This window comes from Clytia hemisphaerica, unplaced genomic scaffold (assembly GCF_902728285.1).
Source record: "Clytia hemisphaerica strain Z4C2 unplaced genomic scaffold, Clytia hemisphaerica genome assembly, whole genome shotgun sequence".
Taxonomy (NCBI): domain Eukaryota; kingdom Metazoa; phylum Cnidaria; class Hydrozoa; order Leptothecata; family Clytiidae; genus Clytia; species Clytia hemisphaerica.
Window position 1 is genome coordinate 1,575,503 of NW_027103598.1, and position 15,450 is coordinate 1,590,952.

General features: G+C 35.7%; 1 protein-coding gene across 4 annotated transcripts in view; it reads right to left on the minus strand.

Moving 5' to 3' along the window:
- The window catches only part of LOC136801922 (uncharacterized), a 35,591-nt gene extending 20,233 nt beyond the window's left edge, over positions 1 to 15,358 (minus strand). For 3 of the 4 annotated variants that reach the window (XM_067058607.1, XM_067058606.1, XM_067058605.1), the window contains exons 1-2: positions 2,881 to 2,977; positions 1,023 to 1,214 (exon numbers count right to left, since the gene is read on the minus strand). In XM_067058607.1, the coding sequence (XP_066914708.1) occupies positions 1,023 to 1,214; positions 2,881 to 2,941 (253 nt within the window). In that variant the 5' untranslated portion in view covers positions 2,942 to 2,977. Of the gene's footprint in view, positions 1 to 1,022; positions 1,215 to 2,880; positions 2,978 to 14,591; positions 14,767 to 15,208 lie in introns of those variants that run through there. The other variant, XM_067058608.1, reaches the window with a different exon arrangement.
- Between the last annotated feature and the right edge of the window lie 92 nt (positions 15,359 to 15,450).

Below are 15,450 nucleotides of genomic sequence, written 5' to 3' on the forward strand. Positions count from 1 at the left end.
GAAAATGATCGAAAACGTCGAAAATGCTTCTCTGTTTTGTTTTTGTGTGAATATTTTCGGCGGGAACATATCGAATGTTTTATTGTTCGAATCTAACGTTCGAATTAGATTTTCGAATAAAAACATTCGAAACTACACAGAAGAAAGAAGCAAGGCGGAAGTAAGTTTTAAAACAAAAACAAAAAGAAATTTATATCAGGACAATTTTTTTGAGTCGACAATAAATTAGTTATCACATGACTTCTCGTGCAATACTCGATATTTTACTCGTTCCGACATTTTACCGATATTTTTCCTCGCCTAAAGGCTCGGAAAAATATTACGGAAAAATCTCGGAACTCGTAAAATATTTCTCGTATTGCACTCGAAGTCATGCGATAACTAGTACGTATCTGTTCGAGCTGTTAGTTATTTATATATTTTATACACACAACATACATTATAAAACACTTTTCTTGTAAGATGAACCAATACTTCTGTAGGTCAAGGAAATAATGTTTAAAAAAAAGCGATGGGCGTTTGCTAGAATCTAGGAGCTGTGCAGGAGAACTAGCAAAAGTTGGTGAGAGGCTGCTGATTAAACTTTCAACCCTAGACGCCGACAAAATTTCTTCCTACGCTTAACCTAACTCCTACGCTCACTTTTCTTGCGTTATACTGTTTCAGCCCGACCGGCGTGCCAGTCTTAAGGATCTCGGATGAAGTAGGTAATGTTTAAAGATGTTTTAATTAAGGAGTGGAGATGTCAATACATCAGATTTAAATACAATACGAAGGCGGGACTCTCTTCTCTAATTGCACGCCAGAGTAGGTATTAACAAAGAGACACTTACTTACTTAACCATGTTGAGTCAAACTTAAGCTTAGGTTCTCTTTGCTTCTAGATTTTGATAATGATTATGATGAAAAAAGACTCTCACGTTGGTATAATCTGATGAATAACACGAGAGTAAAAAAATCCAATATTGGAGTATGCGCGAGAGATTACAGAAATGCTAGGCATTAAAACATGATTAATATACCTCCTAGTTCACGCTCACATAGGTTTGTATTACACGTCTTATGTTCTCTGTTATCTCCTGCACAATCCAATCCGCCGTTCTGAGGTGCAGGATTGGTACATTTTCTCCATCTGTATCGGAAACCGGTACCACATGGTTTGTCACAACCACCCCAGTCGCCCCATGGCGCCCAGGTGCCATTCACGATTGCGTCTAAGAAATAACAAAGAATAACCGTTAGTTCACACATTACATTACGTAATCATACTGAGAAAATCTCAAAAAATATCTCTTGTTCTCTACACTGACCAAGTCTTAGCTCAAATCTAGGATCAGCTCCTTCAGACCATGGAGGTAATAAAAATATAGATGGAGTAACAACTTTTCTGTAATAGCCAGAGAAGTCATAAAACTCTTTAGAAATTTCTTTCAAATTGGCCTCCTTTGATTACCAATCCTTGATAGCAAAAATCAGTCAAGATATAGATTATAAGAACTAAAGTAAAGTTATTCTGTCCAATGAAACCTCGTATTTTTAGGTAAAATGCGATTTTCTTTCGAGTAATAACTTCTTTATACTTATAGTTTTAAAAGAAGTTTTTATTTTATCGGGAAACTTTCGAGAGGTAAACTTCTTCAAATTTTGCGAATTCTTTGTTGTTTGTGGATAGTTCTTTGCTATAAATATCTTTAGATCTAAAATAGCAGCTGCCTCAAAATTTTGATAGAATAAGTTGAAAGATTGGCATTAGCAAATATGTAAAAATTGACAACGACCATTTCAAATTCGATGTTCTGTGCTTATTCTTGCAAGGTTTTCTTATGTTTTATAAACAAAACTGTCATCACACAATGAACAAATTAAAAATGTAGCGTGATTTTATTCAAATTGTCTTCGACTCAAGTATTCCCATGAGCGAAAGCAAAATTAATGGCTTTTTCCCAAAGCAACAAAGCAACAGTTTGCTATCAACGATATAATACAATAGAATAGCAGGAGTGGTCCAGTGGCGTGGTGGGAAAATTCCTCTGGGGTGGCCAAGGCAAATAGGGCGCCCTTTTTAAAGATTTTTTGTTTTTGGCGCCCCTCTCTATACGCTCATTATGAACACAAAAAAGGGAGTGTTGTGCGAGCGAAGCGACAGGCACGACGGAAGCTTTTTATATCTGGTACGGCGAATGAGGAAATTTAAGCGATTTTATAGCGATTTTACCGACGAAGAGGAAAACTTCGGGTATTTTTGTGAAAATCTGGTACGGCAGCCGCCGTACCTGCCGTACCCGTTGCGTCGCGCCTGAGCGAGCCAGAAAATTTTGAGTTTTTGAGGTGATGAGGGGCACCATTTTTGTTTTTTCATTTGTCAATCTTTCGATATGGGCGCCTGAAAAATCCTTCTTGGCGTCCCTTATTTTTGGGCGCCCCTTTTCAAAAGGGCTCTGCTGGGGGGGGGCCTGGCCCCCGTGGCCCCCCCCTGCCACCACGCCACTGGTGGTATCTCCATGTATATTTGTATTAATCGTCAGCCGTGCAAAATTATTCGAATCTGATTGGTTTAGAGGAGTGCAATTAATCGTTAATTGCACTATTACCTCTTTTTGCACTCTTCGGCGGGGGGGACACTTTTGTCCCCTTATTCTTTTCTCTCCCAAGTCCTGTGTCAGAGACTTTTTTTACTATATAATAAAAAACAAAGACATTTTTTTTCTTCAATTTAAAAAGAACAAAGAAATTTTACGTTACAATAGCTTCTTTTGATTGAAAACAAAGAAAAATTACACTGCAATGTTTTCTTTTAAACAAAAGAAAAAAAGGAGGTTTTCGATTGTTTACTGACGATTGCTAGTACTAATCGACTCAATATTGTCAATAAACTTTTACCTTGGCTCTTTGAAGGATGAAGCAAGATGAAAAAAATGCTGAATGAAATAATGAAGTTCATTTTACATCATCATAGTAATTTTCTGTCCATCTTTATACGAGCTGAAGTGAACAGAAAATTTTTTTTTTACTTAACCAAAAAAAGTTTATTTACGACGTCAATTTTTTTTTGCATTATGAATAATATACTCAATCGACCGCCAGGGTCGTAATAAGTAGATTAGACTAGGAAATAGTCTCTTGTTAATCTTTGTCCCGACGCTTAGAGGGGGGGGGGCGAGTTGGCGTAATAACCCAGCTGGTGTGAATTTCGACTTTCACAGTAACTGTCGAACGAGCTAACTGCACTGGCTCAACCTCAGTATCTTTTAAATCATTCGTAGGCCCAATTGTAAACTTAATGGCTTAAGGAAAATTTTAGCATTTCTTAAATAAGTTTTGGCCTCGTTTAGGCTAAAAACTTGTCCCCAGGCCCCAAAAATGATAATTATCGAAAAATAAAAAAATCTTCCCAAAATATTTTCCAAGGAACAAGGGTGCAAAATTTCAGCAAAATCAGACAATTTTTGAAGTCTCCAGCCTGCCACAAAGTTTTAGCCTCGTTTTGGGACTAAAACTCGTGACCACGCCCTTAAAAATGAAAATTTTGAAAAAATGAAAAAACACACCCACCCAGGGAGGATCAAGTGATCAAAATTTCAGCCAAATTCGACCAATTTTTAAGTCTCCAGCCTGCCCTAAAGTTTTAGCCTCGTTTTGGGACCAAAACTCGTGACCACGCCCTTAAAAATAAAAATTTTGAAAAAATGAAAAAAAGCTCCCAGGGATTCACTTTTGAAGTCTCCAGCCTGCCCCAAAATTTTTGTAACAGACACAGACAGACAGACAGACAGACAGACATTCTCAGATTCTAGCTCAACTGAAGTTGAGAATTGAACGAAATCCTTTGGCGTTTCAGCAGGTTTCGGAGTATATTAAAGGGGTATCTTTTAGTGGCTTATAGAGAAAGAATTGGAAATAAAGATCATCCATAGCAGTTAGTGTACACAATTTTGTAACACTAATTGGAAAAATGGAAGTTTACGCAAAAGTTTTATTTTTTCTAATTTAAATTTAATTTAAATTTCGCCTTATGTTAAGAAAAAGGAAGATCTTTCCTCGCCGAAAAATAGTCCATAAGGAAGAACTCTTCTTCAAGCAATTAAAAAAAGCTTCATTGAAAAAGCATTTTTTCTTTACGAAGCATTTAGAAGATATCGAAGATATAAAGGTACCAAGAAAGAATCAAGCTTACCCAATTGATATCAACCATCGTTCTTCAAACATTTGAACTTTCTTTTTGAATGGTTTGCGCGGCAATTTCCAACATTGTCTCAAACATTTATTTTGTTGCATTACAACGGCTTCTTTCTTTTGTTGACGAAAGAGAAAATTTCGTAAAAGAATTTTTCGCAGTAGAGCGGCTTCTTTTTTTTGTTTATAGTTGTTTTAGGATTAGGGGCGGCGTAAAGACGATGAAAAAAGAAAATAAAAAAATTGGCTTCTGCGAGAAGAAAGCTAGACTAGTAAACTAGTCGTTGAAAACAGACCCATATACAAAAAATCAAGCTTCAAATAAAAAGAATCGAAGGGGTGAAGTTGCGTCTCTTTTCTGAATTTCAACGACTAGAAGCTACTTCCCTCAAAAAACGTTGTTTAATTTTACAACTTTTTTTAGGTTTTTGAGAATCCATCCAACTTTTTTGACTAAATGATATTTCATAGTAACATTGAACATGGGAACATATAAATAAATGAGCATTTCTAAAACCGCAATAAACAGAAAGAAAAATAAATGCAATCCCGCACGGGTCAGACATACAGAAATCTGTATGTCTCTCCTTACGATTTTAGGTGAAGAATAAAAGGCATTGGAAGTAGCTTCTAGTCGGTTATTTTCCTTTTCTCTCACGCGCGCTGAATATTTAATTAGTGTTTACATTATTTGATTGACAGTTTCATTATAAGGTTAAAAGTAATAACCGACTAGTTTACTAGTCTAGAAGAAAGCTAAGCTTGCCTGTACCAGACGACCACGGCTTTTTCCTCGACACCGTATCGAGGGCCAGGGTCAGAATTCGCCAGAAATTTGGCCGTTGAAATAGTTCCTCGGTCGGCGGAATAGTCGTCTGGCCGGCAGAAATGTTATCCGACCGGCGGAAAATTGGCCGTCGGAATAGTCATCCGGCCGTCGAAAAAGTTACCTTATCGGGGTAAAAAATGTCAGAGTTTTATTTAGTCGGGGTTTTTTTTCGTTGGGGACAAATTTAGTTTAGTTTTTAATTTCCCTAGAGGCATTTTGGTCACTTTCCCCCGACCAAAATTTCAAATTCGTCACTTTTCCCCAACGAAATTTACAATTTAGTCACTTTCACCCAACTAAATTGTCCAAATGAAATGGTTTCCTTCACTAGCTTGAAAAAAGATCTTGCATTTCGACGTTTAATAAAGCACTAATTTCGCTTAATGAAAGTGTAAAAATTTGGATTTTAATTTTTGTAGGGGTTTAAAAAAATTGGGTAAAAGTTTTAGTCGGGTGATAAAATATCGGGGAAAAAATTCGTCAGGGGAAAATTTCGTCATCCCCTCAAAATTTTCGTCACTTTCCCCTGACATTTTTTTCCCTGATAAGGTATCTGCTCCGCGGAAATTGAGGTCAAGTTATTTTTTTCGAGTCATTTTTTTGAGCTACGAAAAAACGAGTTATGTATATGATAACTTTTATGATAACTATGATGCCTTTGTCAATTTCGTTTCTCGGTTTTTTTTTGAAGAGGTAATGTGCAAAATTTAAGCAGGAAAGAATGTTTTCTCGCCTTTATAGTCAAACCTTCCTCTTTTTTGCCTGCGTAAAGCCTTTGGGCTACGCCCAAAATGTCCAAAATTATATTTCTTGAATAAATGTTTTGATATACTTTATTTCTGTCCCTGAGAAGTGAATGTGCCAAATTTGAGCGGAATTCAATCACTGTGTGTCTCATTTCCAACATAATTTGGGTAATTGGGTAGATGGAAAAAGATTGATTTGAGGGCACAAACCTTAGTCTACAAAAAGGCTTCCCACATTTTTTTCTTCATCTTTTTTCAAAAATTATATTTGATCCTGTCTACACTTATAATTTAGACCTCAAAAAAAATTTAGTTTGACATTTTTTTGAAAAAGCACCCTGTATAGCCCACTCTTACTTTAATTAGGACCTAGAGGACTTGAATCATAAAAAGGGAATATTTATGAAAATAAAGGAACCGAGTACCAAATTGTTGAAGCTTATCAAGCCAACGAAAAAGAACTCAACAACTCGGTTTTTCACAACTCAATAAAATAACTCGTAAAAGAAAACTCGGCCTTCTCAATTTCCGCGGACCGGATAACTTTTCCGACGGCCAATTTTCCGTGGGCCAGATGACTATTTTGGCGGCCGAGTAACCTTTCCGACGACCTTTCCCTGACCCCCCTGATAACACAGTGATAAAAAAATCGTGTGTTGGAATAAATATAGGCTAGAAGAAAGCTAGCTTTGCTGTCAATCAACGATGCGCTTGCAGATGATGACGATGAAAAACGAACCCGGGGGTCCCACACGAGATTGGATCAAACGGAGGGGTACCCACGGTTATTTACCAATATTATCTCAGAATTCAAAATTGATGATCTGAACAGTTTCTGAGAAAGTTCTTGGTCACATAGAAATAAACCCAAATGTTTCAGCGAACGAAACACAACCTGTTCTTACAGACGAGAGACTAGCGCTGACACATTAAAACTCATCTGCAGCATGACTGGGACATTTTCAGATCCAAGTTTATATCTCAAATTTACTTGTTTTTCAATTATCTTTCGAATAAGCCCAAGATCATCGATTTTCGAGCACTTTCGTTTTAGGCTAAATTGTACACATTAGGACCAAAAAATAATACCCAAAATGAGTAATTTGGGGTAAAATTTTGAAAAAAAATTTAGAATCTACTAGGGTTGAACTGTCGAAAACCGAAAAAAACAAAGATTGGAGTGTTTTTCCGGGCGGAGCATGACTATGTGACTCTTAATTGTTCTTATTATAATACGACTTTAGATCAGTTCTTTCATTTAGACCCTGCAATGTTCATAATTCTTGTTATCAGACCTATTATATAAACATTCTTTAATTGGCTCAGGGGGTGTGATTGACTTAATTTGAAGTCGTATGATGGTACAGTTTATCTCGACCTTCAATGGACTAAAGAATTTACTCTGGAAAGATGTTTGGATCATAGAAAGCAATTTTACACTACCTTCTATCTGGAGGGACGAGTAGTTTGAATTACAGAAAGATTCGAATTAGGTTCGAATTAGAGGTAGTTGACTGTAATCATAATCTTATGAGATGCCTTGGAGTTTTTACAAGATACTTCACTAATTGGTCATTTAAAGTGATAGAGATGATGCGTTCTTTAGAAAAAGTAATAAGATTCTTTTATTACATCTTAACGACCAACCAAATCAAATAAGAGCTTGTAAAAACTCCAGCTTGTCCCAATCTTATGGCCATTATCTATTTCAAGAAGTCCAGTAATACCATGCATCTCCAAGACTACAAAATTTAAAAAGCAAAATTATAGAAAATTGACGTCAAATAGTCAAGTGAAACTATTTGTATTGACGCCAAATAGAAATAAATAATTATCCAAAACAAATTTTTTTTTCGAAAAATTTCATTACATATATGGCATTTTGTACAAAACAGTGTTGTAGTTATTTTGTAAGTTTGGTCTTGATTGGCAATTTGCTTATTCCTTATTGGAATAAATTGGTTTTAACTCTTTTGAATATCCTGGTGTAAGATCAATTTTTAAGCATTTGAACAAACTTTTTTTGCAGTAAAATATTTGTTTTCTCGAACATTCATTCTCTTGAATCTTGAATCGATGGTTGGGTTGCAAAAATTTTCCTTGCAAATGATTTTAAGCTGATTTTATCAAAACTTTTCTTTTCTACTGAAGGATTTAAAATATTTTTTTCTGCATGTAAGAAGTGAATTCCATTTTTTATCAGACAGTACCAAAGATTGGTACTGTCCTAAATGCCTCCTTGGCTCACTTCCTTTCAAACCTGAAATTCAACCTTCCTCCTCTGGTGCTCTGAACCCTAAAATTCTCGAGATTGCTCGCAATCTTAGTCTTATCTCTGATCATTGCTCAAATAATTGTCTTGACCTTGACAATGTGATGACTGCCGACTGTAAGTATTACAAAACCTCTGATTTTCAAAAACTTGTTCGTGAAAACGGACCCTTTTCCTTTTCTTCTTTTCACCTGAATATTGCTTCCTTAGCTCTACATTTTGATGACTTAACTACTCTTCTTTCTAAACTTAACTTCAATTTTGACGTAATGGCTATTACCGAGACCCGTCTTTTGAAAGGCAAAAAACCTTCGTTTAACTTCGATCTTGAGAACTTTCATGTACCAATTCATACTCCTACGGAGGCTTCTGTTGGTGGCACTATGTTATACATCTCAAAAAATCTAGACTATGAACCTCGCAAAGATCTTGATTCTATGCTCTATTATCCAACTCTTCTTGAATCCACTTTTGCAGAAATATCTTGTCCGAACTCCACTAACACCATCGTTGGATCAATCTATAAACACCCACTTCTCTCTCTTGATGAATTCAACAAACTCATAGAATCATTTTTAAATAAAATTAACAAAGAAAATAAACAAATTACTCTTCTTGGTGATTTCAACATTAATCTTCTCAATGCTCCTTCCGATTCTAACATATTATCTTACCTGAACAACTTCGGATCACACTTTCTTATACCTAATATTTTCCTTCCTACTCGTATTACTGACCACTCTATGACACTTATTGATAATATCTTTTCCTCAATTTCTGAAAAACACAGTTTTTCAGGTAACCTGCTTTATTCCATCTCTGATCATCTTCCCCAATTTCACCTTATCTGTGGTTCTTCTAACAAACCAAAGCCTGGTAAATCTTCTAGGAAAGATTGGAAAAATTTTGACCAAAATAATTTTATTCTAGACTTTCTTGGCACTGATTGGGCAAACAAATTATATCACATAACAGATGTTGATCAAGCTTTCAAAACATTCTATGATCTAATTCAAAACCTAATTGATCAACATGTTCCAACTGTAATTGTGACAAAACGCCAACAAAAAACCAGAGCTAAACCATGGATCACCCCTGGGATTATCAAATCAATTTCTCAACGTCAATTTTACTCAAGGAAATATATCAAAACCAAAGACCCAATTATGAAAACTTTTTATTATCAACGATACAAAACTTACAAAAACCTCATAGTTACTCTTACACGTAAGAGCAAAAATAATCATTATTCCAGGTTTTTCTCTGTCCATGCTACTAATATTTTGAAAGTCTGGGAAGGTATCAGAGAGATCATTGGCTCAAATTCTAAATCATCTCCCTCGTCTATTCGTGTTAATGGTCATCTTACCTCAGATCCAAAAGTTGTTGCCAATGGCTTCAATGACTTTTTTACATCCATTGCAGAGACTGTTCGCTCCAAAATTGGTCCAACCAACCATCACTTTTCCCATTATCTTAAGAACCGCATCAGAAATTCTATTTTTCTTGACCGTGTCAACCCAGCTGAAGTTTTATTAATTATTAAATCCCTTCCCCTAAATAAATCATCTGGTCCCAATAGCATCCCCCAAAAAATCCTTCGCCTTTTAAAATTTGACCTTTCTGGACCGCTATCTTTTCTTTTTAACCTTTCTTTTGAATGTGGTTCTTTCCCCACAATGCTTAAACTTTGCAAAGTAATTCCTGTTTTCAAAAACAAAGGCTCCCCTCTTGAGATCTCTAATTACCGCCCAATTTCTTTACTTTCCAACATCGAAAAAATTCTTGAAAAACTTATGTACTCTCGTATCATTACTTTTCTAGATTCTCATCGCGTATTTTTTGAACGTCAATTTGGTTTTCGTAGATCTCACTCAACAATCCACACTTTGCTTAACATTGTTGAACGTATTCGTAAATCTCTTGATAGTGGTGACTTTGCATGCGGTGTGTTTGTTGATTTGCAAAAGGCTTTTGACACTGTTGATCACTCTATTCTGATTTCAAAATTAAATCATTATGGAATCAGAGGCAAAGCTAATGAATGGTTTAGATCGTATCTATCCAATAGATCTCAGTTTGTTTCCATCTCCTCCACTGAGTCTTCTATTAAAATAATTCCTCATGGAGTTCCACAAGGCTCTGTTCTTGGACCCCTTTTATTTTTAATTTATATAAACGATCTTCACAATGCCATCTTTTCAAGTGAAACTTTTCATTTTGCTGATGATACCCACCTCTTACATTTTAACCCTGATCTGCTTTCATTATGCAACAGAGTCAATCGTGACTTGAGATCCCTCCAAACATGGTTGAAAGCGAATAAAATTTCCCTTAATGCGGGGAAAACAGAATTTTTAATCTTTAGACATTGTCGCAAACCTCTTCCTTTCATCCCTTTTCTTAAAATCGGAGGTAAGAAAATCTTTCAAAGCTCCCATATCAAATATCTTGGTATTTTGATTGATTCGCATCTCAATTGGAAAGCTCACACTACTTTTTTGTCAGCCAAACTTGCTCGAGCAAATGGTATCTTATCTAAGCTCAGGCACTACGTTCCAACAAAAACTCTAGTTAACATCTACTTCGCTCTATTTCACTCTCATCTCCAATATGGTTGTCAGCTCTGGGGCCTCACTGAAAACACCACATCCAAACCTATATTTATTCTTCAAAAGAAAGCCTTACGTCTCATGACTTTTAATTCCTTTCAATGTCCTTCTTCTCCGCTCTTTTCTGATCTTAAAATCTTAAAATCTTTGACCTAGTCAAATCTCTTAATATTTCATTTGTTCACAAATTCTTGAACAATAGATTACCCCAAGATCTTCTTAATTTTTTTGAATTTGTTCAGCTTGAAGCTGAAGGTGACGATAATCAAGGTACCAGAGGAGCAAGATTGAAGCTCCTTTTTGTTCCTTCCTACAATACCATTACTTTTGGTAACAAATCTTTTTCTAAAATCTGCATAATACAATGGAATAGTATTCAGCGATCTTATCCAAATATTACTCTGAGCTCATCTGATTCTAGCTTTGTCAAATCTCTTGCCTTTACTCACTGTCTTAGGGAATACTGAGCACACTCCCTACCCACAGCTTATCTTTAATCCGTAAATAAATAAAAATTTTCAAATTAATCTACTGAAATAATTTATGTATTTTACAATTGTTACTTGCACTTAGGTGGCCGCATCTTTATGATTAGTCCAGGCTATAAGGCGGTCTCCATCCTTTTTATTTTGTGGATACCGTCTCTCATGTATTTTAAGTGTTCAAATGGTAAATAAATAGTTACTTATTTACTTACTTATTTACTTAATCTTAATAAATCCTAATTTTAATAAAGCTTTGGAAAATAATTCGGGCTTAAGCACCATTAGGACTTTTCTTGTAACAAACTTAAGGACTCGTATACGGTTAAGCTAAAGCGTAGCAAGTAGTGATTCCTAGAATTTTAATCAAGTATTTTTAGGCTAGTTCCTCTGAATGTAGGATGGACCATTCGCTACTCTCTTTCGAATAAGACATAAATTGACATTAAAATACCTTTCTGCGATCAGGAAAATCCTTGAAGAAAACCTTTGAGCTTCAAAAAGTTGTCTATTGAAGGATCTTCCGTTCGCTGAAGCTTTTAGCAATCCTACCGAATGAGTCAGTATTTCCAATGTTCTTTAAGTCAATCAAGTTTTCACTTTGTAAATCGATGCACTTGTTTTGAGATGCATAAAATTATCGTGGTATCGTTTTGAAAGTATTGTTGCTGATTGTTGCTAAAGTCTCTTCCTGGAAACATTTATGAAAATTGTTTTTCTTTTGCTTAATTGTCACTTTCTCGCGAAGATTTTACGGTTTATGCTGTGGTATAATTGGATCGGAAAAACAGGTATGGTTGCTTACCATTATCAGTTATTACGTTTCAATTATCAGAAGATAAAAGTCCGCAGAGTTTGCGATTGAGCACTTTACTTGAACTTTTCTAAATATCCAGAGAGGCCATAGGAGGAAGGTTAAATGCTATTATGAAGACTGAAATTTTATCAAAGTTTTGGTCCCGGGGGGGGGGGTATTTACAAGGTGTACGAGGTGACGGGTATGTCCGAGCCAAAAATCGAAAATTAACCCTTATGGCTCGCATATACCCGGGTCCCATTTTGGCAAAGTACCCCAACCCTGGGTGGTTGGTTGATGACTTTTTATGCTTAAATTGTTCGACGATAGAGAGACATGGGTTTTTCCTGTCCGTAAACGACAAACTATTCAATTCATCTTTTATAGATGAGATACTGATACCGGAACGTCGTAAGATATTACCCGATCCTATCGTCAAAACAAGATCACTAAAAATGGGAATAGTTTTAGAAGGTGGGATAAATTGGAAAACGGTAGTTCATAGTTTCTAGAGGGGTCAAGACCCCCCCCCCCTTAGGTAAGAGGACCCCCTTGGGAAATTCATTTAAAATTTTACACCCACCTTAGAAAATCAGTATAAATGAAAAAATTGGAATTTCGCATAATTCAAGGAAGATCCCCCTTATCTAAGAAGACCCCCCTTAGGTAAGAAGACCCCCCTTAGGTAAGAAGACCCCCCTTAACTGACAACCCCCTTAGGAAAGTCATACTTTTAACACCCTCCTTGCTTTTGGTTCATCAAAACCCAAGACCCACCCCCCCTAAATGTAGGGGGGGTAGAAACTATGTGGTTAGCCCGGGGCGCGGAGTAAGCAGTGGTTGCGGTGTTTTTTACAGTTTCTTCCAAACTCTACCGCCACTTTTTTCCCGTAAACCGCCCTGACGCCCTGACTTTGCGTATATGTATTTTTACGCGTTTACTGACCCTCTAACGGACGATACCATCGTCTAACAAGATATATGCCATTAAAACCAGTTTTTGGAGTACATTTAGATATCCCTTTATAGAAAGTCACCAGCAGATCTAATATTCACATTCATTCACGCAATGTTTTTTCAGAATTTAACGCAAAAACAATTTTCAAGAAAATCAAGAATATTGCGTTTCAAGAAATTACGAGGGATTGTTGAAGCCGCGTTCATCTTACAAAAGTGAAATATACTTGTGTGAAGCACATTTTCCAAAAAAGTTAACTAATACGTAAGAGTGCATTACGGTTGTTTTCAAACACTTTTCAAGAAAAGGTAACCTTTTTGGCTTGCTTTGACTTTCGTTAAGTGTTTGAAGATAGTATGAAATATTCATCTTATAATTGCAAAATATGAACTGTACGATACATCCAAAGAACTTAACCTTTTTTGACGTGCCCCTCTTTTTCGTAAACTGTGGTTCAAGAAATTGGGTGGTATATAGATTCAACATTAAAGATGAATTAAGACTTGTCTGAAACATTTCTAAAGAGAAGTTAGCCATTTTTCTGGCTTGCCTTGTCTTTGTAAGTGTATTTCAACAAGTTAGGTGCGATGGTTGATAAACGATTTCATCACGGATGGAATTAGACTAGTAAACTAATCGTTGAAAACAGACCCATATACAAAAATTCAAGCTCCGAATAAAAAGAATGGAAGGGGTGAAGTTGCGTCTCTTTTCTGAATTTCTGAGTTATTTTCCTTTTCTCTCGCGTGCGCTGAATGTTTAATTGGTGTTTACATTATTTGTGATTGGCAGTTTTATTATAAGGTTATAAGTAATAACCGACTAGTTTACTAGTCTAGGATGAAGTATGACTTGTGAGAAAAACATTTTAAGGAAATCTAGCCTTTTTGGCTTGGTTTTTAATTTTTAAGTGTATTTCAACAAGTTATGAGTGATGGTCGATAAGCGATTTCATCCAACACAGATGAACTATGACTCGTGTGAAACATTTCTCAAGGAAATCTAGCATTTTTTGGCTTTTTTTTTTCTTGTATATGGTTTTGAACAAGTTATGAGTTATGGTCGATAAACTATTTCATTTTACACGGATGAACCATGACTTTTGTGAAACATTTATCAATGGAAGGTAAGCTTTTTTTCGGTTTGCCTTTTTTCTTTAAGTGTATTTTAACAAGTTATGATCGATGGTTGATAAACGATTTCATCCAACACAGATGAACTAAGACTTGTGTGAAACATTTCTCAAGGGAATCTAGCCTTTTTTGGCTTGCTTTTCTTTGCTAATGGTTTCAACAAGTTATGAGCGATGGTTAATAAATCATAAAAGAGTGAAGTAAGACTTTTGTGAAACACTTCTCAAGGGAAGTTAGCCTTTTTTTGGCTTGGTTTTTAATTTGTAAGTGGATTTCAAGAAGTTATGAGTTATGGTTGTTAAACAATTTTCTCTAACACGGATATGAACCATGACTTGTGTGAAAAACCTTTCAAGGAAAGGTAATCTTTTTTTGCTTGGTTTTTAATTTGTAAGTGTATTTCAAGTTATGAGTGGTGGTTTAAAACCTATGAAACTTGATCGAATACAGCACAATCCTTTATAGATTATTTCGTTTATTTATTTTGTTTCACGAACTTAGCAATGAAAAAACTAGGCCACAAAAAACTTGAAATTACAGTAGTGTTACTAAAATTTCGAGACTCTCATATAAAAAGCTGAAAACTGTACCTTGATACGATCATGATGTATTATGATGTATCGTCCACACACTTCTCCCATTCAGGGTTGTAGGATAAACGTAGAAGGAACGCTAATTCCAAGAGTGCAATAATTTTCTGTCCAGCGATTTCATCGAAAGAGATTTTCCATTGTCGAAACCTTCTCGTCTGTCAACAAATCTCATCTGAAAAGAATAATCAGTTATGGTTTCAATATTTCTCTAAAATGTTCCAGTGTAATTTCCAGGGTTAAGTCCAGATTGGGAGAGCGGGGGTAGCCTGGGACCACTTATGGTTTTTAAATAGACTGGATGGGGCTAGTAAGATCACTTCACAGGGCTATAGGAAACCATCAGAAAGTAAAGTTCAGTCAAGAAGACTCTAGTCTAGAGCGGGAGAGCGCTCAATATACATATAGGTGTGGCATGACTAGTGCGACTCCAAGAGGGCCTATATTTTGCTCAAATATGCCCATATTTGCAAATTTTCTTCTGCAATGTAAGGGGTTCAAAATTGCATATACCATACAGTCGATTTCAAATCGAGTAGTACTCCCTTCCAGGTTATGAGCGATTAGTACTATGTTACCAGAATAAAATGTTGAGCTTGGAAAATAAAAATACCAACCTGGTTTCGATATGACATAATCTTGACTTTAAATACTCCAAAGGAGATGACTTCTACAAAAGTATCTTGAGGTTTCCTTCATTTAGCCAAACATTATCTAATTTTTTTTAATTTCATCTTTTTATTCATATCATCAATTATATATTTTTCCTGAAAATGAGAATGTAAAACTGCAATATATATCACATATATGGTAATTTCAAAGCTGTCCCCGATGATTAAAGCTACTTTTTCGGAGAGAA